The sequence below is a fragment of the Lissotriton vulgaris genome, chromosome 7 (genome assembly GCF_964263255.1).
Source record: "Lissotriton vulgaris chromosome 7, aLisVul1.2, whole genome shotgun sequence".
In the NCBI taxonomy this organism is placed as follows: domain Eukaryota; kingdom Metazoa; phylum Chordata; class Amphibia; order Caudata; family Salamandridae; genus Lissotriton; species Lissotriton vulgaris.
Window position 1 is genome coordinate 620,404,795 of NC_141695.1, and position 26,167 is coordinate 620,430,961.

General features: G+C 46.9%; 1 protein-coding gene across 2 annotated transcripts in view; it reads right to left on the reverse strand.

Annotated features, from left to right (window-relative positions):
• Positions 1–343: 343 nt before the first annotated feature.
• The window catches only part of KCTD2 (potassium channel tetramerization domain containing 2), a 201,822-nt gene continuing 175,998 nt past the window's right edge, over positions 344–26,167 (reverse strand). Inside the window, exon 6 of one of the 2 annotated variants that reach the window (XM_086930789.1) lies at positions 344–3,519. In XM_086930789.1, the coding sequence (XP_086786915.1) occupies positions 3,490–3,519 (30 nt within the window). In that variant the 3' untranslated portion in view covers positions 344–3,489. Of the gene's footprint in view, positions 3,520–12,831; positions 14,137–26,167 lie in introns of those variants that run through there. The other variant, XM_086930788.1, reaches the window with a different exon arrangement.

Consider the following 26,167-nt stretch of genomic DNA (forward strand, 5'->3'; position numbering starts at 1 on the left):
TAAAAAGAGGTCCTTTTCTGAGTAGGTTCCTCTACTGCTTTTTGTAATTAAAAAAAACTGGGAATGTGACAAATGTAAAAATATATATATATACAAAAAAGGGGTGAAAATTGTTCATAAGCTTACGAGTCTAGGCATGATTCTTCGCTGGAGAACCTAAAATACACCAATCTTTCATAAACGTACCTTTCCCAAACAGAAAGAGTTGCTAACTACTTAACTCTACAACCACTCACATATCTCTAACCATGAATGGCATACAAGATAGAAGCATGCTGCGGCCCACTGACTCATATTATAGAAAAGGTGCTCTGCAATCTAAGACAATGAACACAAGGTTGGCTTTTTAATAACACATTCAACATTTTTATTAAGGAGACAAGGCAATCGCAGCTGCTGAAACAGAGTTTACCAACAGACTGAGCAGACAGTGCAAAGCTCACAAATTTCTCAAGCAGTGCAAAGCTCACAAATTTCTCAAGCACAGCCATAGGCCTGTAACAAACTAGGGCCTGGAAATGAGAACTATTCAAAGAGCATATGGTGGAAAACGCATAAGAGGTTGGTTTGGGAGATGGGCGTGTGCTTAAAAAACTCAGCTTAAGGCTATGCTCCATCTGATTCTTGGAATATATTAACGGCTATTAGTTCCAAACAATGTAGACTATGGGAAAGTTATGTTTCTGTTGTAACCCAAGTGTCTCCCATTCTGCACTCAGAACCTCATACATCCCTTAACAACAGGCAAGAATGCAAGCCCACTTCTGTGCACTTGCCCTGAAACCAAATCGTCTTGGAAATCTCAGCTACGGATATAATTACTAAAACCTCGAGGGTCATGGGCACAGGGGTTCGAAGGCCCAAAAGCAAAACTGTGTATTGTAAGGGTACATTTCCCCTTTCCTTCACAGAAATCATCCAACTGAGATGGGGTTAATGCCCAACACACTGGGTCTTGCAATGAAACAAAGTTAAGAAATCAAAACAGTAGGGGGTTTCTATTTCATTATCAGCTCAGATCATGTTTTCTTTCAAGGCAATGTTTCTTCTGTACAGAGTAAATATTCAATCAGATACAAAAAAATTCTTGATGGTCTTTGCCAACCCAATTGCCAACTCAGAGACACACAACACCAAGCATTGACAGCACATAGCCATGGTGTCACAAGTTGGAACCGTAACTCCTGCTGCCAGATGCCAAATGTTATTAGGCACAGTTGGTAGTCCTCCACTTGCAGGATGAATTCGCTGAAGATGACATCCCAGATCACAGTTAGAGGCTGCTGTTCTTTAAGAATGTAAGCAATTGTGGTGAATAGAAGACAAACTCTGGCATCGTAGCTTAGCAACCAGCAGGGCCCCTTCCAAAATATAGAACGCCCAAAAGGATAATTTGGTAGCAACAGCTTCATCAGTGTGAGCAGCTACACCTGATGCTTCCCAACATACACCTATTGGCAAACCCTATGATGACCCCCAAACTTTACACTTTAGCTCCAGCCAGAATTTCTAAAAACTCAAGTTGTTACCAAGGGACAATATATCAAAATAATTCCACATAAAAACATGCAGAGACCACCAATTACCAATGAGAGACCAGGTGAATACTCCAACATAGAAAACATGCACATATCTTCAAATTCAATGCAGAGAGCTGGGAATCCAGAGTGCAACACATCCGGTGCAGGGGTGAGTGAGGAAAGGCCAAGTCATTGTCTGAATTGAGGGGAGACAAACCTACACCCAAACCTATTAAGATAAAACACAACTCTGTTTTGCCCAAGGCAAACAAGAGAGTGCATAGAGCAAAGTATTCTACACATTCCATACACAGAAGGCTGAAAGGAGTGGTGGGGCAGAGGTACTCACAATAGCTGGAACTAGGAATACTGCCTAGACACAGTTTCATATTACCTATGGGGTTAAAATTGTTGAAGTAGTTTATCTATTTCAATGATTTCTGCAGTGCCCTTACATGCATTTTCTTACAACAGAGGGCTTACTAGTCGTGTCAAACAAAATCTACCTCACTGCACCACTGGAGAAACGCCAGGTCCACTTTGGCTCATAAACGTACTCAGGAAATTAGGCACAAAGTGAGGCCACAGAAATGATCTAATGACACATACAAACAGATGCAAACACAACACTTTGGAGAGAAATTTGCACAGTTTTTGGCAATATTAAGGAATCAATAGGAACAGAAAACTGCTACAACACTTGAGTACTTGGCCCAGCTCAAGGAGACGAGACAGGGGTGGGAAACAGGGAAAAGAAATACCAGAGTATAGGACCGGGGGGAGGGGGAGTAGGGGGTTTACGGTGGAAAGAAGACAATCTTGACTGGAGTTTAACGGAAGATCAATGATGTCAGAGACTGAGCCAAAGTCAGGGAAGGGGGAGTAGCAGTAAACTGGAAGGCAGTACTCCTGCTTCAGGGGTAAATACTCCCATTGAGAGAATCCATGGTGAAAACCATTAACAGTGAACCTGCTTGACATGATGGGTAGTGAGGAATAAATGTTCCAAAGGGAAAGCACAGGCTTCAGAGAGGGGAAAGTGCTGCCCTTGTTTCATGAAATGAAGAGAAACAGTGTGTCTATGGCCAAAGTGCATGCTTTAAGGGAGGAGCAGTACTCCCAAACAGCACCACGTTCAGAGGAGGAGCAATGCTGCCATAAAGGTCTCTGATTCGGAAATGGGGAAGACAGTGCTCCAACATAAGACTTGCTTCAGGGGAATGGGGAATCAGTGTTGATGTATTCATACTCCATGCTTCAGGGAAGGGCGGAGAAGCGCTCCAATAGAGAAATATGTTTTTATAGCAGAGAGGTAATGGCTGTCCATTGCTCCCATAGTGTGTGTTACTTTCTCCTACTCCAGAATCCCACAGAATAGAATCCTGCAGATGACACACAGAGCAGAACTGGTAATTGTAGCTGATTACGCATCTAAGCGTGGACAGCCACAAAGCCCAGAACCTCGTGCAACAAGTGTAGTAAGACAAACCAGAAAGAAGACAGGTTCATGTATCAGGTGCAACAGCACAAAGCATAAAAAATGTTGTCCATGCAACAACACAAACCAAAGGAGGCATGGATGATGCAACAGAGGCAACAGCACCAACGAGCATAAGTAAGATTCTCTGGGTAAAGATTGGAAAGGAATTCCAACCAGTCTAAAAAAACGAGTTGAGAGATTGGAACATGCTTCAGACCCATTCTCAATCCTCAGCAAGTGAATTCTTCACTGTTCTCAAAAGGGCAACAGTTTTAAGTGAAACCAGGCTCCAACTCAGCGAAGAAGCAAGAGTCTGTGCCCCAGGCCAGGGTGCTTTGGTTGCACAATGATAGGTGCAAGGCAAGATAAGGCGATCCCATGGTACACAGCGTTCCTGTGGTCAGTTCTGAAATAAGGATGTCCAGTGTAGACTTCTGCCATGTACCTCAGCCGTTCAGCGACAACAGTTCATTCCAAAGCTCTCCATGATCACATCCGAGATCCTCGTTCCTGAAGAATCTGCACATTAAGAACATAAATTGGTCAACCTGTGCGACTGAGTTGAAATTGTTTACTGTTAGGAGTACAAATGTCTTGTTAATAAATCTCAACCTCCTGTGCTCACACATACTCCCGCACACTCTTGGATTCCTCAGACAAAGACAACTCTCATATTTGTTGATACTGTGTAAAGTGGTAGGCAGTCAAGAAATATAGAATCAGATAAATATCAAATTACTCATAAAATCATTGCGCAAACAACATTTTTGTTTTAGTGGGATACTACTGCATTGGTAATATGTATTTTGGGGTTTGTAACAAAAGTCATGAAGACAATTTTATTGCCAAACTGCAATGTGCCTCTACTTCTAAGTGCAATTCCTTCACATATGACTACAGCATTGCTTCTCTATTCACAATGGAAGACTTATGGCCAGGGGTTGAGTGCCAAGAAAGAAGTGGACCATGGGGAACAAAGGTGAGAGGGAGGAGAAAGAATACAATGTGGCACACTCTGCCTTTCATGAAACACAGCAGTGATGGCTAGAAGGATTGAGCCATTCCCAGCTACTGGGACCAGCAGTATGCATAGACTTGGTCCTTCTTCAATGGAAACAGTTCAGTCCGAACTGCTAACTTAGTCCCCCTCACTACGCCACCATATTTGGGCTACCTAGAACACCCTCTGTTTTTCATGCCTAAGAAAAGAGAAATCATTGAAAAGCACAAGTTACTTACCTTCGGTAACGATATAACTGTAAGAAACAGTAGTTAGTATTAGATTCCTGACCTTAGAATATCTCCAGGCGTCAGACTGGATCCGGAAACTTTTGCGTAGCAGTACCCTTGCGCGTCGATAGGCGTCGTCTGCGGCTCCGCGTCCGTTGTCTGCGTCGTTGGCGCCGGGATGATGTCGCTGGAGTACTTAGACGCCGCCCTCGCGCGCTGAGGTCAGTTCATATACACAGCTTTTCCGCGCCAGAAACGCAAAGCCATGATAAAAACCAACACTGGTGCCAAGAACTAGGGCCCTGAAAGGGGATGACCTTAACCCTAGAATTCGGTTCGCATAGGGGCGGCCTTAGGCATGTACAAGCTGTGCACCTGCACAGGGCCACCAAACCCCAGGGGCCACCACGCCAATATATATCCATAATATAATAATCCTCTGAGGATGGTTACATATTTGCATGGCGGCCCCTAGCAGGGATTTGGTGGCCTCCGGCTCTGTTCCACTTCCAAACACCCTGACCCCCTCCTCTTCACTGGCCTCCGCACTCCGCCCCGCCCGAACCCCCTCTTCCGGGGCCCCCTACCTACGCTCTCTGCCTAGGGCCACCATGAGCCTAGAGCCGCCCATTCGCAGAACAGGGAGGATGGGTGGTGGGGTAAGGAATCTAATACTAACTACTGTTTCTTACAGATATATCGTTACCGAAGGCAAGTAATTTGTGCATCTGAAAGAAACAGGTTAGTATTAGATTCCTTACCTTAGAATAGATACACCAGCAATGCCAACCCCGGTGGTGGGTCTGCGAACCAATAATCACACCAGAAGGTCCTGGAGGACTTGGCTGTCCAGGCACTAGTGTCTTGCGAACGTGTGCAGCGAGGCCCACATAGATGCCTGATAGATGTCCTGCAAGGGGACTCCCCGGCCCAGGGCAGTAGTAGCCGCCGTGGCCCGAATGGAATGGGACCTCAACCCAACAGGAGGCTCCTTCTTAGGCAACTTACTGACAGAAGCAACGCCTCATTGTGAATTGGTTTCCAAGGAAAAAGAAATATTACCTAAACATCATTCAATGCCGGATTGTGTACAACGTGACCTTATTACAGCCGCCCCTTGAGGACTTCTAAAGAAGTGATATACCCTCTGACAGAGAATGCATCAGTAGAAGTACAGATTCACTTTCACATGGTCCTGAGGAGAAGCCCATGACTCTAGGGGATTCGAAACGCGTCGACCCTTTTTTTGACCCTAATGTTTAGGCCAATCATTTGTAGCTTTGTTGTTGAAATGAAAAATTGTTGATGGTCTAATTGTTGATTAAATAGAAAATACCCTCTCTAATTCAGTTGAGTTGGTTCTACCTGCCATTATAAATAGGACCAGTGCAGGGCCACCACATTTCAATACACTTTCATCTCCTTTTCTTCTTTCCCTCCCTTCTTGAGAGATTTTTTCACTTTTTGTCTGTCTGAATGTGATTTTGTGTATATCAGTTGAGTGTTTTGAATAGAGCCACGTAAACCCTTTGTATTTCCAAATACCTTACTCTCTCACACTTCAAACTAGTCTCTTTAAACTTTTAGCACTTAGGGCCCTTTCCCCCTTCCATGTATTTATGCTAGATATTTTAGACTGAGTAAAAAGCAAGTTATCTATAATACCTTCTCTTGTAACACTAGTTTAAACTTAAAAGAAAAGAAAAAGGTAAAAACACAAAAAATAATAAAATCATTTGATGAGATTAATTCTCTGACGGAAAGAGTGGTCAGTGGAAATGAGCAATTTATAACTCATTTTTTTGTTGATCATTTGAGTTGCTGAGCAGTACTGGCACCTATTTTGTTGACTATTGATACACAACACGACCCACAGAGAGATGGTCCGTTTGTGCACCGCCTGTCCCTTCTTAGCGTAACCAACAAAGAGTTGGTCATCCACCCGGAACTGGCGTGTGCGATCCAGATAGAATGAGAGCGCACGTTTTGAGTCCAGATGGTGGAGCCGCTCTTCCTCTTTAGAGGGATGCGGAAAGAAGGTGCGCAAAGTGATGGACTGCCCGATGTGGAAGGCTGTGACTACCTTGGGCAGGAAAGAGGATCTTGCCCGCAACACAACTTTGTCCGGATGGACAGAAAGGAAAGGAGGCTTGGAGGAAAGAGCCTGGAGCTCACTCACTCTCCTGGCAGAGGTGATGGCAACCAGGAAAGCAGTCTTAAGAGTAGGAAGACGGAGAGGACAGTTATGAAGCGGCTCAAAAAGAGCACACATCAGGTAAGTCAGAACCAGGTTGAAGTTCCACTGGGCATCACGAAAGGAACAGGGGGAAACCTGAGTGATGCCCTTCAAGAACCTATTAACAATCGGGGACTTGAACAAAGAAGGCTGATCAGGTAGCCTTAAGAAGGCTGAAAGGGCAGAAAGGTAGCCCTTCATAGTGCCCAGAGCAGAGCCCTGCTGGGCAAGAGAAAGAAGGAAGAGGAGAACCTCAGAAAGGGGGGCAGAGAGTGGATCCACAGCCTTTGCTGTGCACCATACCACAAATCTGTTCCACCTGCAGGAGTATGCCAACTTTGTGGAGGGACGCCTGGCTACCAGAATTACATTACAAACTTCAGTAGGCAAGTCAAATAGCCTCAACTGCCGCCGCTCAATCTCCAAGCATGGAGGTGGAGACTGGACAGGTTCGGGTGGAGGACCGTCCCCTGCTGCTGCGACAGAAGGTCCTCCTGAAGAGGCAGACGAATCGGGGAATCAACAGACATGCTCAGTTGCTCGGGATACCAGTATCTTCGTGCCCAGTCCGGAGCCATAAGGATAACTTGGGCTCGGTCGCGTCTGATCTTCTTCAGCACTCTGGGCAGAAGTGGTATAGGCGGAAAGGCGTACAACAGACCGCAGCTCCACTCGCGACGAAAAGCGTCTCCGAGCGAGTGCCGCCTTGGAAATTCCAACGCGCAGAACTGATCACATTGCGCTTTCTCTTCTGTGGCGAATAGATCTAACCAAGGCTCGCCCCACTGCTGAAAGAGGCCTTCAGCCAAGACCGAGTTCAGACGCCATTCGTGATCCATCATGCACCGACGGCTGAGTTTGTCCGCCCTGGCGTTCGGGGAACCTGCCAGGTGTTGAACCACCAGGGTCACGCCCTGATTTTCCAGCCACTGCCAGAGGCGCAGAGCCTCCTGGCATAGAGTCCACGACCCCACCCCGTCCTGTTTGTTGGAGTACCACATGGTGGTGGTGTTGTCCGTGAACACCTACCCTACAATCCCCCAGACAGAGGGGAGGAATGCCTTCAGTGCAAGCCAGATCGCCCGCAGCTCCAGAAGGTTGATGTGGAGCCTGGACTCCGCCGGAGACCAAAGGCCTCTGATCTCCGCCTCTACCATGTGGCCCCCCAGCCCTGGAGGGACGCGTCCGTCACAACTACGTGGGGTAGGGAGAGGGACCTGCTGCTGGCCCAATCGCGGTCCGTGAGCCACCACTGCAACGGTCTTGCAGTGCCCTCCGAGATCAAGACATGGTCGGACAAGTTGCCCTGATGCTGGGCCCACTGAAACTTCAGGTCCCACCGCAGAGCCCACATCCGCCACCGGGCGTGATGCACCAGAAGGATGCAAGAGGCCATCAGCCCCAGAAGCCGCAGCGTCAACCTGATCGAGACTTGGGATAACAGCTGAAAGATCGGAATCAGAGCCTGAATATCCCAAACCCGCTGTTCGGGAGGATAAACCCGAAACTGCGCCGAGTCTATAACTGCTCCGATGAAGAGGAGCTTCTGAGAGGGACACAGGTGTGACTTCGGCACATTGATGGAGAACCCCAGCAGGTTCAGAAGGTCGGCCATAGTCTGGAGGTGGCTGATGACTGTCTGGGGCGAGCCCGCCTTCAACAACCAGTCGTCGAGGTAGGGGAAGACTGAAACCCCTAACCTGCGCAGATGAGCTGCGACCACCGCCATCACTTTCGGGAACACCCGTGGGGCGCTGGTAAGGCCGAAGGGGAGCACAGTAAACTGAAAGTGCTCGTGGCCTACCGTGAACCACAGGTAACGCTGGTGGGCCGGCAGGACGGGGATGTGGAAATAAGCGTCCTGCAAGTCCAACGCTACAATCCAGTCTCCCGGGTCTAGGGCAGCTAAGACCTGAGCAAAAGTCAGCATCTCTAACTTCTCCTTCCGGAGAAAGCCGTTGACGTTCCGCAGGTCAAGATAGGGCGTAGGCCCCCTTTGCCCTTCTTGGGGAGCAGAAAGTAGTGGGAGTAACAACCACACCCTACTTCTGGCCCAGGAACGCGCTGGATGGCCCCCTTGGCCGGCGTCAGCGAGGTGGTAAGGTCGACCGGCAACGACCCGGTCCTGCGGCCGAAGCACCCGACGGCGCCGGGGCCAAAGCATCTGGCCCGCGTGGGGACACAGTCGGGGCCGCTTGGCCCGAAGGCACCGCGGAACCCGACGGAGGAGCGAGAGCCTCATGGCCAAGAGGAAGGCCTCTATCTCCTCCGGCGTCACATTCTGCCCAGGGACCGGCGGGTGTGGAGCAGGCTGCGGCGCCTGCGGCTCAGGCGGAGCCGCAGGGGCGGTGTCGCCCGAACCCCCGGCCACGTCGCGCGAGCGTCGGGAGGAGTCAGAAGAGCGATGTCGCCTCTTCGACTTCTTGTGCCTCTTACCTGAGGACTTCGAGCCCGAAGACTGATGACGACTCCCAGAACTGTGGTGACTCCGGCCCCACGACCGGTCCCTCGACCTTCTTGTGGACCGGGACCTCGAGCGGCGCAGGGCTGACTGCCGGTGCTCAAGTCGCTTGCAGGACCACTCCCGTCTAGCTTTGGACGTCAGGGCCCGGCAGTCGGAGCAGGACTTGTCGTCGTGGTCAGGTACCAGACAGTGAAGGCACCGGCGATGGGGGTCGGTAACCGACATCAGTCGGTTGCAGTCGACGCAGGGTTTGAACCCGGGCATCCCTATTGGCACAGTCGGAGTCGATAGACTTCGAAAAATGATCATACTCCGGCAAAGTCATCCTGGCACCAACGACGCAGATGACGGACGCGGAGCCGCAGACGACGCCTACCGACGCGCAAGGGTACTGCTACGCAAAAGTTTCCGGACCCGGTCTGATAATGGGGATTTTCTAAGGTAAGGAATATGATACTAACCTGTTTCTTTCAGATAGGGCTGCCATAGAGTCAAAAAGGGGTGAGTGCAAAAAATTAAGAGAAGCCAAAGGACACAACAAAAGGAAGCAACATTTGTAAAAGACTGGGTGGATCAAGACACCTCAAGATAGGAGGGATTAAGGATGCAGGGAGTGTTCTCCCCTGCCATAAATAATCAACCAGATGAGAGCGAGGTGCAAACACAAAAGCAGTTTTTTTTAATATTTCAGTTACGGTTTCTTTTTATTAAAACAGATTTTTCTTCAAAAATAAACTTGAACTTGAAATAATCACAAAAACATGTAAGCTGCAAACATCCTCGAATGTCAACATGAAGAAACACCACCTGCAAACATCAGGTGACTTTTACGTCATGCCCACTTTCGTTTCACTTTCATTGTATTTTGAACTGCAGAAAGAGGAGCCATTGGCAGAAAGGTTGCAGTGTACTTAAATAGCGGTCACTCCTCCCAATGCAAGGGTCTGCTAGCATCCCAAGGCGTAGCACCAAAGTATCCTCATCAGGCTAAAGTAAGTGGTGGGAGAAGGGAGCTACAAAGGTGGGCCGCCTCAATAACAGATTTACCAGATACGAAGTGGTCAGCAAAATGTGCACTAAAGACCAGTAAGGTACTTTACACACTTGTGTTATTTGTCTGGATGTAGAGAGCCGATCATACTCTTACTGTGCAAACTTCCATCTCTTGAAGGTTCATTAAATAGCAATGGTAAGAACAAACGTCACAGCTCTCTACAAAGATACAGATCCAACCATTGCAGGGAATGTCTTAGTTGAGACCAAGAGGAGCAATTACTCTCCTCAGATTCAATGGACTATAGTTTTTTTGCTAAGCTGGCTGGCACCAAACTTTAGATTCTCTTGTTCATTGGCCACTGGTGGAGTGCAAAGCTGTAAAAGTTTCAATGAAAAACAATCATATTTATTGACCTTTCATCGATCTCAGTGAAGTTACTGCAGTCAAACTTACTAAAACCTCATATTCACCTAATGAAATATTGAGGATGTTATGTTAATTTCTGTAGTGACTGGTATTCCTGCTACCTTTATTTTTCAAATTGTGTTTTTTTCTATGAGGTTTGCCTCTTTGTAAGCCACCTTTCTTTGTTCCTTTTTACAGTGAAAGGAGGATGGTCTGTAATTCTCTATTCCTTGATATATCCGCTGTTGCTCTGGCTACTTTTTGATCCAAGATGTATTTCAGACACTATCAAGAGCACGTGAAGACAGACCGTAATCTTCTATCAGATTTACACACTAGACAAACTAATTTCCCCTTCTTATAAGGATGCTGGTAAGTCTACTTTGCAACTTCCTTACAGTCGTTACAAGTTTCCATGTGTGGGCAAAACTCAAAATAAAACAAATACAAGTAAAAACTGAATTAATTCCTAAAAATAACTTACAACTAGGTCTTAGTAGATGACTTACTGCTAACTATAAAACAGGTGATGAAAGATGGGGTTTCAACACTGACAAAACAACAAACTATTAACCCCTGCGGTGCGGTGCGGAGGACGGCCTGGAGCTGCTCTCAGCCTCGGTAGTTGAGTGCAGAGGACAGCTCCAGGCCAGCCTGGCACCCAACCGTGTTGGGAGAACTGGTGATCCCCCCCACAGGCCCCCCTGCGACATACCTCCATTGGGGGTGGCAGCAAAAGCGTTTGCCATGCCGCAGACCCCTCCCTCTGTGATCGGATGACGCGTGCATGGTGTGCCAACGTCATCTGATGGTGCCAGGGACGCACTGGAATCCATGTTGTTCAAGCGCTTAATAAGGGAGGACGTTCCTTTGGTAAATCTATCCTGGGGTGAGGTGGGGGGGTTAGCAGAACAGACACAGTGAGGAAGAAAATTGTTTTCCTTTCAATCAATTAATCACTCGAGAGTTGTAGAACGTGGCGAATCACATAAGGGCCTGGGATCAGTTGAAGAGCCAGGTCTTGATTCCCTCTCTGACTTCCGCGAGAGGAAGTTATGTGGAGGGGGAGGTTATTCCAGGACTTAGTGGCGAGGTAGGAGAAGGAGCGTCCTCCGCTGTGGCTTCGGCGAATGTGGGAGTAGGAGCAAGGGCTAGGGAGGCGGAGAACAGGCACCTGGGGGGTTGGTGGTAGTTCAGGTGGTGCCTGATGTAGGCTGGTCCTTGGTCCTGGAGGGCTGTTATGCGTGGTTCAGGATCTTGCATTGGCATCTCTTCTGGACAGGGAGCCAGTGGAGATTATTGAGGTAGGGGGGAGATGTGGATCCATTTGTGAGGTTGAGGATGAGTATGACAACTGAATTGTGTATCATCTGGAGTCTCTTCAGGAGTTGAGTGGGGAGTCCTGCTTAGAGCATGTTGCCGTAGCCGAGTTGGCTGGTCACTAGGGAAGCCCCTGTGTCTGTCTGTAGTGGATTCCTGCTCCACAATCGCAGGTGGGCCTTATCGGAAGGAGGATTTCTGTTGCAATAACACCACCCCCACCACACACTTTTTGCCAGGTTACTGATGTACTTTGACTTGATGTGCCATGGTTCCCTGCCATAGCAGGTTCCCAGGGCATGTGTTCTCTCCCCAAATCTGTACGTTAGTTCCCCCAATTGGCCTCTCTCTGGCCACAGGTAAGCCCCTTGTAAAAGGTACCATGGGAACCATGACCAGGAAAGGCCTCTAAGGGCTGCAGCGCCTATTGTTCCACCCTTAGGGGCCCGACACACTAACACCGCCATAGCTGGCTGCGTGTTTTGGTGCAGAGAAAAGTGAAGAGTCGACATGGCACACAGCCCGGTATGCCATGCTTACAAGCCACTGCCTGGGGCCTAGATAAGTTACCCCTCTAGCAGAGTGCACTAGCCCCCATGTGAGGGTACAGTTGCATGAGCACTGTACCTCTACAGTGTCTAAGCCCATTCTTAAACATTGTAAGTGCAGTAAAGCCATTAAGAGTATATGGTCTGGGAGTTGGTCATTACAAACCATGCAGCTCCCATAATGGCTGTACTGAAATCTGGGAAGTTTGGTAGCAAACTTCTTAGCACATTAAACCCACACAGATGCCAGTGTAGGATTTAATGTAAAATGCACCTAGAGGGCATCTTAGAAACCCAAATAACTCCCTGTCATTTACCACCACCAGATAGGTTTCTGGACTGCTCTCTGGGTTCAGCAACAAAGGCCATCCTGGGCAGAGGTTGTTGCGGGGATTTTGCATATACACAGAACTATGCGCAGGAAAACAGGACTTCTGTGTGTAGGGGCTAAGCCTTCCTACCACCTCAGTACCCAAAATACCAGAAACAACTAGCTATAGTGTCTCATTCATTCTCCTACATAATCACAAAGCTACAAATGATTAGACAACATAGAACACAGGAATCGCGGTAACAAGACGTACCCTTTCGCTCACTCACTCGTACTTGTCCACAATAAGAATAGACACGGTTATAGTTCAAAATGTTTATTTTAACTATAGTGCTCTGTAATGCAGTATACAAGCCACTACCAGCAGCAAAACGCATAAACCTAAAATAGTTGGCATTGTAGCTAGTCCATAGACTATGAAAGGGGATGTCATCGTATACGACACTCCCCTTATATAAAGGAAGATCTCCTGGGCTTTGTCAGCAGACCAAATACTTTAGTACCTAGATGAGAGTTTTACATCATAGGAACAGCATAGCTCTTATCCCTGGAAAGGTTCCTCTCCAAGTGTGTGTTAAACCAACATGCCATCCTGTGATATCAAAACATAAGTCTTCAGCAAACACAGCAGTGTTAACGTGTTATGTCTAGGTGCTAGAGACTGACCAGAACAACAAGGGGCATTGTTTATCGACCTTGCACAGTGTGTTCAGACTAAACTCCAGGAACAGGCAGAGAACACAGAAAGCAGGCAGTTCTCATGTGAAAGGTACAAACAAAGTCTTGCAAAATAACGTCATGTAGTAACGTGCGCAAAAGCAGAATCAAGGCAGCAGAGCTCATGTTAACTTAACAATGTCGACAATGACCCCAACAGCCACAGGACACCCTCCCCTTGGCCAGGTCGTAGCATATTATTAAAAGGACCCAAACATAGTTCAAAAGTAAGCATAGTCACGTAGCACTAAAAAAAATAAAAACACTAATTTGGAAAATTAAAAAATAAAAATAATTTATAATTTTGTTGTTCATTGAGAACGGGATTAATTTGGAGTTGGAAAATCCATCAAAGTAGGTGAACCTAAGAATGCAATTCCTTCCAAAAAGTCATGCCTATTGTTTGTAGCAAAAAGGGATGCCATCCAATCAAGTAGCCCGAAGGAACACACATGTTTCTCATAATCCGATACCTCCAAAACCATATCCGGGCAACTTGCGTGTTATTCGATGAAACTCCGTTGCAAGAGGTCCTGTGCAGCCGCACAGTTATTCCACTCAGCCAACACTCCAAGTGCAGACGCATGGGCCATACGATCATCGAGAGAACAGGCCTGGTCACGGGCCACTAAGGGACCCAGTAACAGGTCATAATCCGGGTCTGTGCATGACATATTGGAGAGGCATAAATCAAAGGCACAATAAAAAAGGGCATACCTGGCAGTAGAACTCAGGTTGCACGCAAATGAAGTAGGCAAAGCAAAAAGTTAGTCCAAACCTCACGCTAAGCTTCGCTTATAGCAAGCATCCAAAAAAGTGTCAAGCCATTGCGTAACAGGAGCAGAAGTATCAGCACACCAGCCGCCAGCCGGAAACCCTCGGAAGGCGCTGGAAAAAAAGGAATGTATAAAGGCTGGTATTACTCCAAATAATGTCTGAAAAGAAGTCACAAGGCAGTATCCCACAAGTTTAAAAAAATGAGCAAGGCCTTCGGCATCGGACACATTAAATATTCTATGTATCAGTTCTCCAAAATGGAGTGGGAAATTCTTGTTTAGCAGTGACTGAATCTCACTAGATGTTCTAGCCACCTGCAATTCGAAGGTCTCTCGAGCCGAAGTGAGAGCCACTTCTTGTTGAAACAATAGCACTTTGAGTCTGCTTAATTTATTGAAATCTGTTTTCAAAGTCAGAAAGGAAGGCCAAATGGAACTATCTACAGTCCCATGCATGGGCGGTAAAGCACATTGCTACAACAAGTAACACGCTGAGAAACTGTTACTATATACACGGGAATCCTGCCCAAAAGCTACAGCAGTTGTTGTTATTCATAATAAGATAACTGCAGTTAGAAAGCAATGTGAGAGCGGGAATTATTGCTGGGACAGGCGTTCCTTTTAAAAAACAAGCCAGATTAGGTGCGGACACATTACAAGCACCGTGCAGCTTAACTTCGTTGCAAAGTAGGAAATGTCCTACTGTGGAATCGCAGTCCTCCCTTGTTAGGAAAACTTCTGTACCCTTCCGTTGACATCTGTAGGTGAACGGTAGGTACTATAATTCTTGGAGAAAGGCACCGCCCAGGGGTTCAAAGCGGCCAATTGGGAAATGTTTCATGCAAGATTCAAATTGAAACAGCGAAAATAGGAGAGCGATAACGCCATGAATTAACCATACAGCTAAATTGGTCTCCGCTACAGAAAATGGCAAATGTTTTAATTGTTCAATGTGTAACAGCTGTTTATCTGTTAGATTAAATGGTAAAAATAAATCAGAAGCATTCAAATAATCCCATGGTACTTTCCCCATTCTGAGAGTCTGTAACGTCCATGCATATTGCATCACAGATCGTAACTGATTTTGACCGGGATATAACACAGTAGAACACTTTGAACAATATCAATAACAGACAAAACAATATTATCTAAAGTATAAATGCGGGAAGACAGGATATTATGCTACTGTCGACTACTGCAAGAACCTTCTCCAAATTTGCTTTGTCAATTTGGCACAGATGGAATGCTGCCTCCATCTGAGATAATTTCCATATTTCATTATAAGCAGCATATATGAATCTTTTGGATCTGGGAGCTTTAGGACCCAAGATAAAATCAGCCAAATTTATGTCGCTTGACAAGAGGGACAGGTGTTGTTTCACTGATGACAGAGTGGAGTGCTCCAACCATTGTTGACACAATTGTCCCACTGAATACGTGGGGAACGAGTGTGAATGTGCGGATCGGGTATAGTTTGTGTGAAACCGGTAGTTGCATTATAAAAACGCAGTCGACAATCATTAGAACTGGTTTGCCACAACAACTATCCTGAAGGGTCAACATCAGAGATATTGAAACTGTCCTTTTGAAACCGCTTGTAGGACATCGATTACATATTTGGTGTGTTGGGGGCACCGTGTCATTTAAAAAAAACATGATTCAGAATTAGAAAAGCACACTGCAAAGCCTCAGTTCCCTGGACCTGCCAAACCTTAGTGCCCCAAAATCGATTTCAAATCAATAGTATGTTTCCAGTGATCATAACCCTGTAAGGCCAATTCAGTTTTAAAATAATTTGAATATATTAACTTCGTGAGTGTCAAAATAAATTTTGATTGAGCCGGCAATTTCAATTTAAAGAAATAGTAGTCTGGATTGGACGTGTTGTAATTAGTGAAATAGTTGAACTTATCTCTAAGTGTTTTTGACCTTTCCCGTAAGGGGTTGGACAATGTTACAACTGCGTGTAATTAAAGGTAGGTTTTGAGGTGTTTGTTTTGTGCAAGAAATGGTGGCCATAATGTTGATAACAGAACAAATCAGCCTAATTGGAAGTATTTAAATACAAATCTTCAGCAACAAAAGCAGCATAATATTTCAAATCAGAAAACAATGAATGTACTGCTTGTACATCTCAATCATCAGAATGTATGTCCTGTGTTACCACATCTCCTAGGGAAACACGTATGGTATCTTGAGGACCTCCATCGGACCATGCATTTCGAATGCCACTTCATCCCAAACAATGCCATCAGCAAACAGAAAAGTCGAAATATTCACAAGGGCTTGATCACGTTTCATGATATGGGACGATGTATGGGGAGCCAGAATACTGTCGACCTACTTTACAGCAGAGCGTTCTGGCAAATATGACCATTGATGAGCAAGAAGAATACCGCCACAAACCCAATCGACATGAAGCGGAAAATCAGGATAAGCACCAGCCAGATGTAGGTCATGGGTGGGACTAGGTAAGTCTTTTTCAACTAAGAGATAAAAATGCTCGTTTTTGTCGGTGGGGTGCCATAGAGAAGGACGAGGAGGAGTCATAAGAGAAGCTTGTACGGTCCTCAAAATAACCGCTTGCAACCACTTTCATTAATTGGGGCATCGCAGCATCAACATCATGATGGGATAGGACTGACCGGTACTTCAATATGGAACTCATCAGCAGGAGAAGTATACTCAGCGTCCACGTTGGAAGGCACAGTGGATGAAGGCACAGCTCGTAAAAGGCTAGCTGCAGTCTCCATTTCACCCTCAACGTCACGGGTATTATTTGAAGAATCAAGCGTCACCAGATTCAAAGAAATTGTGTTACATGAAACACTAGGAGTCACACTATTCAGAATCGCCCAGATGGTGTAGTTTGACATGGTCAATCGAAATGTATCAGTTTTCTTTGCAAACAGGCAAAGGTGGCAGTATCACTGTACGAGTACCCTTCAATCCAATAACTGGGACTGGTGCACGATTCTTTTTAATTCTCCAGCTTTTCCCGTACTAGATTTCCAATCTTAGGAAGCCAGCCAGTGACTGGATACGCATTGCCTTCTCATTGGAAGAGGGTATATGTTCAGTTGCACAGATGTCACAGGTCTGTTGTAGGTCCTGTAACATAGTAGCATGGTTATGTACGTCAAATGTTGCAGCCGCCGCCACAAAGTCTAGACCATTAAGGTCAGGCACAAACATTTTAATGCCAAAGAGCATTTTATATCGGGTCTACCCACCCAGAGATCTTCTTGGGAGATTATTAAGTGTACACTGAACCCCAAACTAATGGGCCAGCCAGTTCCTGCCAGCACCTATTGCTCTAGTTGTCAGAGATTGCTTTAAGTCACAGTTCATCCGCTCCATTATAGAATTGCCTTCAGGCCTGTATGGAGACGATAATTGCACCAGCACCTCCAAATACTTCATTGCGTCCTTGTATGCCTTAGAGGCTGTAACTTGGTCCGAATGGAAGGTGCCACAGGCAAACATGCTGACAAAGACATGCAAATCTCTAATGACATTCCCAGCGTCAGCACTGCGTTGTGGCCAAATCCATCAGAAGTTAGTGCACGAATCAACTGCAACAAAAGGAATATGCTACTTACCAGTATGCATCTGTTCTTGGCATAGAAGGCTGCAGAGTGGTACATTTATGAATAGATCGCCATCTGGTGTTGGGCTCGGATGATTGCACTTGTTTTTCTCTTGGAGAAGTCTTTTGTCTTCAGGAGACTGGGGACTCCTCCTTTGGGTGCTAGTGCGCATGGGCATCGGCTCCATCCTTAGATTGTTTTGCCATAGTAGGGTTAGATGGAGTAGTATGATAGAATACAGATAGAAATGCCCATGTAGGTGTATCTAAATAAGATAGTGTTGGAACAGACACTGGTTTCCGGGGAGGCTGGGAGGGCATGTACCACTCTGCAGCCCTCTATGCCAAGAACAGATGCATACTGGTAAGTAGCATATTCCGTTCGAGGCATATGGGCTGCAGATGGTACATTTATGAATAGACTATAAAGCAGTTATCTCCCTAGCGGTGGTCACCAGTGTCTGTTGCAACAGTCTGAAATAAAGTTCTTAGTACAGCTTGTCCCACTCTAGCCTGTTGTGTTGCCTGCACATCTACACAATAGTGTTTTGTGAAGGTATGCGGTGTAATCCAGGTAGCTGCTCTACATATGTCATCTAGAGGAATGTTTCCTAAGAATGCCATAGATGCTCCTAGTTTACGAGTAGAGTGAGCTCTAGGAGGAACAGTTAATGTCCTCTTTGCTTTTAAGTAGCATATTTGTATACATTTTACAATCCACCTGGCAATGCCTGCTTTAGAGATAGGATTGCCCTTATGTGTAGGAGAAAACGCTACAAATAGCTGTTTTGTCTTTCTGAAAGTTTGTGTTCTTTCTATGTAGTACAATATCGCCCTTCTGACATCTAGTGTATGTAGGGCCCTTTCTGCTACCGTCTGTGGTTTAGGAAAAAAGACTGGTAGTTCCACTGGCTGATTGATGTGGAATGCTGAAATTACTTTAGGCAAGAATTTTGGGTTTGTTCTAAGAACCACTTTATTTTGGTGTAACTGCAAAAATGGTTCTTGTATAGTAAATGCTTGCAATTCACTTACTCTTCTGAGTGAGGTGATAGCTATAAGAAAAGCCACCTTCCATGTGAGGAATTGTATTTCACACCTATGCATAGGTTCGAAAGGTGGTCCCATTAGTCTGGTAAGTACTATGTTGAGATTCCAGACTGGGGAAGGCGGTAGTCTTGGTGGAATGACTCTTTTGAGACCTTCCATGAAAGCTTTTATTGCTGGTACTTTGAACAGGGAAAGATGTTGTCTGTTTTGCAGGTATGCTGCTATAGCTGCGAGATGCACTCTTATAGAGGTGTAGGCAAGGTTACATTGCTGTAAGTGTAGTAAATAGCAAATAATTTCTTTAGTGGATGCGTCCAAAGGGTTGAGGTTACTGTTACAGTATACAGCAAACCTTTTCCACTTTGCCGCATAACATGCTCTGTTAGTAGGACGTCTTGCTTGCTTAATGATTTCCATACAGTTTGGGGGTAAATCTAAGTATCCAAATTCTATGATCTCAGGAGCCAGATCGCTAGGTTCAATTGTTTGGGATCTGGGTGCATTTTTTTTTCCATGGTTCTGTGTAAGGTGCATGGGTAATAATTTTAGTGTTTGATGTGGCACCTGTGAGAGTTGAAGTAGCGTGGTGAACCATGGCTGTCTTGCCCAAGTGGGTGCTACTAGTATCATTGTCATTGAATGTTGTTGCAGTTTCCGAACCACTAATGGAATTAGTGGGAGAGGTGGAAAGGCGTAAGCAAATTTGTTGGACCAATTTATCCATAGCGCATTGCCCTGGGACAGGTGGTGTGGGTACCTGGATGCGAAGTTTTGGCATTTTGAGTTCTGATGAGTGGCAAAGAGATCTATCTCTGGTTGTCCCCATCTTTGGAACAATGGCTGCAGTATTTGGTTGTGCAGTTCCCATTCGTGTATTTGTTCTGACTCTCTGCTTAAGATGTCTGCTATCTGATTTTGAACTCCTGGTAGGTGTTCGGCTAACAGATAGATCTTTTGAGGAATGGCCCATCTCCAGATGTCCTGTGCTAGTCTGGATAGTTGAAGAGAGTGTGTCCCCCCCTGTTTTTGAATATAATACATTGCAGTCATGTTGTCTGTTCTGTACAGGACGGCTTTGTTGAGGATTTGCATTTGAAAAGTCTTTAATGCTAGAAACACTGCTAGTAGTTCCAGATAATTGATGTGTAGTCTTTTTTGCTGTACACTCCATTTTCCTTGCACTGTATATTTCTCCATATGCGCTCCCCATCCGGTGAGCGATGCATCCGCTGGTAGTATCACTTGTGGAATCGGTTCTAGGAACGACCGTCCCTTGGAAATGTTTGTTGTGTTCCACCACTTCAGAGAGCGATGTGTACGGTCGTCTACCAACACCAGATCTGTAATCTGACCTTGAGCCTGATTCCACTGTGTCGCTAGGCACTCTTGCAGTGGACACATTTGTAGTCTGGCATATGGTATTAGCAGTATGCAGGAGGATATCATCCCTAACAGCTGCATGAACACTCGAGCTGTTAGTGAGTGTTGTGGTTGAAATCTTTGGATCAGCGTGGTCATTGTCTGGATCCTGATTGGATTGGGGTATACTTTGGCTTCTTCTGTGTCTATAGTAGCCCCTAGATATTGTTGAACCTTGTTTGGTTGTAGGTGGGATTTTGTGTAGTTCACCATAAACCCTAGTTGGTGCAGCAATTGAATGGTCTTCTGTGTGTTTTGAAGACATTCTTCTTGTGACTTGGCTTTTATTAGCCAATCGTCCAAGTAAGGGAAGACATGTATTTGTTGTCTTCTTAGGTGTGCTGCAACCACTGCTAGGCATTTTGTGAACACCCTTGGTGCTGTTGTGACTCCAAATGGAAGGACTTTGAACTGATAGTGTTGTCCTTATACTACAAACCTGAGGTATTTTCTGTGGGCTTTGTGGATTGGGATGTGAAAGTAAGCGTCTTTTAGATCCAGTGTAGAAAGAAAGTCCCCTTTCTTCAGTAAAGGAAGTACTTGTTGGAGCGTGACCATGTGGAAATGTTCTGAGTTTATGTATGCATTGAGAGGTCTGAGGTCTAAAATTGGTCTCAGAGATCCGTCTTTTTTGGGGATTAGGAAGTATAGAGAGTATACTCCTGTCCCTTGCTGATGTTTTGGGACCTTTTCTATAGCATGCTTTTGTAACAGTGATAGTACGTCCTGTTTTAACAATGTTAGATGATCTTGACTCATTGGACTCTGTCTGGTGGGGATGTTTGGTGGGGTAGCTGTAAGTTCTAGGCAATAACCATGTTGGATAATTTGTCTCACCCACCTGTCTGACATGATGTTTTCCCAGGCAGGTAGGAACTGTGATAAACGTCCCCCGACCGGTGTTATATGGTCTGGGGGGAGTTGTATTAAGTCACTGTTTTGGGGTTGGGGAGTTGCGGTTGTTATTATTTCCGAGACCTCTACCCTTGTTGTTGTTACCTCTGTAACTGCCTCTTGAATTACCTCTGGGTGATGTTGGTGTAAAAGAGGTGGATTGCTGGCTTGTGCCTGTATTCTTTGACCCTCCTCTATAGGTGGACCTACGAAAGGAACCTCTTTGAGTTGGCTGTTGTAATGCTCCTATTGATTTAGCCGTTTCTGTGTCTTTTTTCATCTTTTCTAAAGTCTCATCTGTACGTGAGCCGAAAAGTGTTTTTTGATCAAAAGGTTGGTTCAATAAAGATGTTTGTACTTCTTGTTTGAACCCTGAGACCCTAAGCCATGCATGTCTTCTTAACATGATACTGGTGTTGATGGATCTTGCTGCAGTGTCTGCTGCGTCTAAGGCGCACTTAATGGAAGTGTTGGTTATTATTTTACCTTCCTGTATAAGCTGGTCTGCCCTTTTTTGATGTTCTTTAGGGAGATGTGCGATGAGTTTTTCTAACTCGTCATAATGCGCTCTATCATAGCGTGCGAGCAGCGCTTGTGTATTAGCTATGCGCCAGCTGTTTGCCGCTTGGGATGCTACTCTTTTCCCGAAGCATCTATTAGCTTGGACTCCTTATCAGGAGAAGGAGCTTCTCCTGTAGATAATGAGTTTGCTCTTTTACGAGCGTTTCTGACTACGAGTGAGTCTAGAGGTACCTGTCCCTTGATAAATATTGGGTCCTTTGGAGCTACCTTATATTTTTTATCAATTCTTGGGTTTATTACCCTAGCCCTCACAGGGTCTTTGAATAGGTCTGCTGTGTGACTGAGAAGACCCTTTAGCATAGGTAGTGTTCCTGATGTTCTTTGTGCAGCAGGTAGCGCTTCTAAAAGGAAATCCTCTATATGGGGTTCCTCGTGTAAGTCTAACTTGTGGTATTTTGCTGCCCTATTAATTAACTGTGCAAAACCTGTATTATCATCAGGTGGTGAAGGTTTTGATGGGTATAATTGTGGGTCATTGTCCTCATCTGACCCTGCATCATAATTTTCCCATGGGTCTTCCTCATCTGGGATAGTGTCGTCATCCTCATGAGGATCTCCCTCCCCTATATCACATTTTTTAAATTTTTTTGAAAATCTTTTTATTAGCATAGTATGAAGAGCAGTAACATGCATACATTTTCATATACGAGCTCAGTAATGATCCCGGTGGTACATGCATGCGTTTGCCCAGAGCATATATAGACAGAGTGAAGTCGATTTTTCATTTTGTCGTTGAACCAGAACAAACAAACGAACCCCGTTCGTACTCGTACCCACCCTCCACCCCTAAGAAATCCCACCCGACACTCTCTCAACAGGCATATAACTGAGATATCGACAATTGGGTCACCCCTAATGCAGTAAAACGTAGTTCATATTGAACACACAGGTAGGGTGGGGTAGTGTGTCCGATGGGTCGGGGCTACCCGTACCCCATCGCAGTGCACCGTAGGCAGTGTCCGTGCATGGAAGAGTGAATCAGGGCATAATTGTACCACAAGTGGCTAGTCATGTGCATCCCCTCCATCCTCGTCATCTCCAGCCTCAAATGCCCCCAATGTGTCAAACCATTCCAGTGAGATCGGCGTTTTCCGGAGGCCCCTGCTTTCCTCCCGCTGTAGTGCTTCACCTTCTGCCTTACCCCAGCGCACTACCTCCGCCTGCCATAGGTCAGGGCTGGGCGGTTTGGATGATTTCCATCTCATCGTGATGGCGCGCTTTGCCAGCACCAGGGCCAGATCTGAGAAGCGCGTCGCCACGGTTCTAGTGCGCGTTGATGGCCCCAGCCCTAGGAGGGCATGTTCCAGTGTAGGTGACCGGGACAGAGTACCAGCCTTCTCGAGCGAGTCATGGACAGTGGTCCAGAAATACCCCAGTTTAGGGCATTGCCACAGCATATGTACCAGCGATGCGTCGTCAGCATCGCATCAGGGGCAGTTGCTTTTGGATGCAGGGAACATCATATGGAGGCGGTGCGGAGTCAGGTAGGCTCTATGTAGCAACATCAGTTGGATGAACTTGTATTTGGGGTTCCTAGCTACTTTTTTGGGGAACTGAAGTATTCGCTCCCACTCTTTGTCTCTCAGTGGCCTTCCAATATCTGCTTCCCATGCCGCCCGAAGTGGTGACAGTGTAAGTGCCCTCCCCGTTTTGATGCTAGCTGTGAGCCACCTGGTCAGATGGCCGCCCGTGCCCATGAGGTAGAGCATTGTGACGAGAGGATTCGTAACAGGCTACTGCCCGTCAGGTGACCATTTGCGTGTTACATAATGGCGGAGTCCGGCGTGCATAAGGAAGGAGCCGCCGGGGACGCCCTGTGTGGTTCTGAAGTCTTCGAAAGATAATAGGTGCCCCTCCGCAAACAGGTCACCCACATGTGTCACACCTGCGTCATGCCAGGGCTCCAGCAAGGTCGTCGTGAGTGTTCCCGAGCCCAGTGGTATACCCAAGAGTGGGACCGTGGGGGCATAAGGTGTCTCGGGGGACGTGTACTTTAATGCCTTCCGCCAGTATGTTATCGCCAGCCTGAGAAGCGGCGGGGCGTTTCTTGGTAGATCCTTGCCAGGTAGGAGCAAGATGTGCACTCTCCCCTTAGCATGGTCGTCCTTTGAAACATTAATATCATGAAGATTACGGCCCGCCACCCAGTAAGCCAGCCATTGTAGTTGACACGCATAATTGTAAGCTCTGAAGTCCGGTAAGCCCATGCCACCGGAGTCGGAGGGGAGCTGCAATTTGGCTAGTCCTATGCGCCTGCGACCATGTCCCCACACAAGTTCGGTGAGTAGGGAATCGAGGGTCTTGAATGTTGCTGCTGGGGATCTGGAATGGCAAATTGGTGAAGTAGTAGATGAGACGAGGGAGCATCACCATCTTGGATATTGCCACCCTGCCGGGTATTGAGAGCGGCAATGTTAGCCAGAACTGAATTTGTGACTTCAGCGTTCTGATGGCCCTCCCCAGGTTGCCGTCTATCATCATGTCCGCCTCTCTGTATATCTGCATCCCACGGTATCGGAAGGTGGTTTCCGCCATCTGGAATTCATGAGGGGCAAATGGAAGGGGGGCAGACCTGCATGTGGTTGCAAAGGTGAACCCATAGGACTTAGACTCACTGATGGTGAGGCCTGAGATCGCTCTAAAGTCCTCAAAAACCAGGGAAACAGGGCTCAAGTCGCCCCTCAGGTCACGAAGATATAATATAATATCATCCGCGTACGCGGACACAATGTGCTCCGTACCATGCCGTTGTATGCCATAGCGGGGGGCCATCGACCTAAGCCTACATAGCAATGGTTCGAGGGCAAGGACAAAGAGGAGAGGGGAGAGCGGGCAGCCCTGCCTGGTGCCTCTTGCTATCGCTATGGGACCTGAGATTTGATTGGAGGTACGCACCCTAGCCGTGGGGATGGTGTATAGCAATCTGACCCAAGCGAGAAATTCGGGCGGTATCCCGAATTTTAACAGGGTGGCGAACATATAGTCCCATCTTAAGGAATCGAACGCTTGTTTTAAGTCCAGAGATATGCAGCCTTCGGAGCCCGTGTCCACATGGCCACCGAGCATGAGCTGGGCCAAGCGCCTAAGGTTCATGGCTGTATTACGGCCCGCTACAAAACCACATTGATCCGGGTGGACCAGCTGCGGCACGTATTGCACGAGCCTCGTCGCCAGCACCTTGCTCAATATTTTGGAGTCAGTATTTAGAAGGGACAGGGGTCTGTAATCGGCCATCTCCAGACCATCCTTGGCCGGTTTCAAGAGGGACGTGATCAGTGCTTGCATGGATGATTGCGGTAGAGAGGTTGTACGTAGGGCTTCCAGGTAAACAGTGTGTAACCGTGGGGCCAGGAGGTCTATGTATGTGGCGTAGAATTCAGCTGGTAGGCCATCTGTTCCGAGGGCCTTACCCTTCGGGAGAGCTCGTATTGCCTGCCTAATTTCTGCTACTGAAATAGAACGCTTCAGGTCTTTGTTCTGGGTGTCAGTGAGTTGTGGGAGATCCAGGCCCCTCATGAAGGCCGCGAATGCGGGCTCTGATAAGGGCTGTGGGGGGCCGTACAGCGTGGTATAATAGTCCTTAAACGCCGTATTAATCCCTATTTGGGTGATAGCGGGGCGGCCTGTCTGGTCTAAGACCCTCAAAATGGGGTGGCTGATCGGGGAGTCCCGTAGGAGGCGGGCTAGTAGGGGACCGGCTCGGTCTGCCTGTGTATGCTGCCTATTCGTGTATTCCCTATAGTCTAGAAGCCGCAGGTCTTCCAGCAGTTCTGCATGCCTAATGTGAGCCTCTTGCAGTGGTGTAAAGGGTGCATTGGTGCCCGCTGCTTCATTCTCTAGGGACGCTAGTGAGCCCTCCACCTCCTTCAGTTGGCTGATCACCTCCCGTTTCCTGCCCACCCTAGTGGTCATAGCAGTCCCCCTAAGACAGACTTTGAAAGTGTCCCATTCTATCTGCCGGGAGCTGGCTGTGTTCGCGTTTGTTGAGAAGTAGGTGTCTATAGTGTCGGACAGGGAGGAAGGGAAGACCGAATCCTCAAGGAGATCAGGAGACAGTCGCCAAGTCGGGATGGGAGCCAGCCTTCTACCCCACTGCCATGTAAACTCCACGGGGTTGTGGTCTGATAGGGTTTTCCCCATATGTTGGGTCTGGACAATCAGTGCTGTAAGGGAGTGGGAGCAGAAAACATGGTCAATTCTGGTGTGAAGCTGGTGGGGAGGGGAGAAAAAAGTGTATTCCCTTTCCTGGGGGTGTGTGCTGCGCCACGCATCTGCCAAATCCCAACCCTCAGCCCAACTCGTAAGCGCGTCTGCCTGTTTCCTGCTCTCGGCAGCCTGCAAGGGGGGGTGTGACCTATCTAGTATAACATCAAGCACAGCATTGAAATCACTCCCAATGATCCAGCGGTGATCAGCCCAATCCGCAAGTACCCTGTTGACAGTTAACAAAAAATCCGACTGGTTTGCGTTCGGTGAGTACACACATCCAATGACAACCGCCTCCCCATCCAACAGTCCCCGTACAAATACATAACGACCCTCCTGATCAATCCTTTGCTCCAGCATCTGGAAGGGAAGAGAGCCACGGAGCCAAATCGCCGCCCCCCTT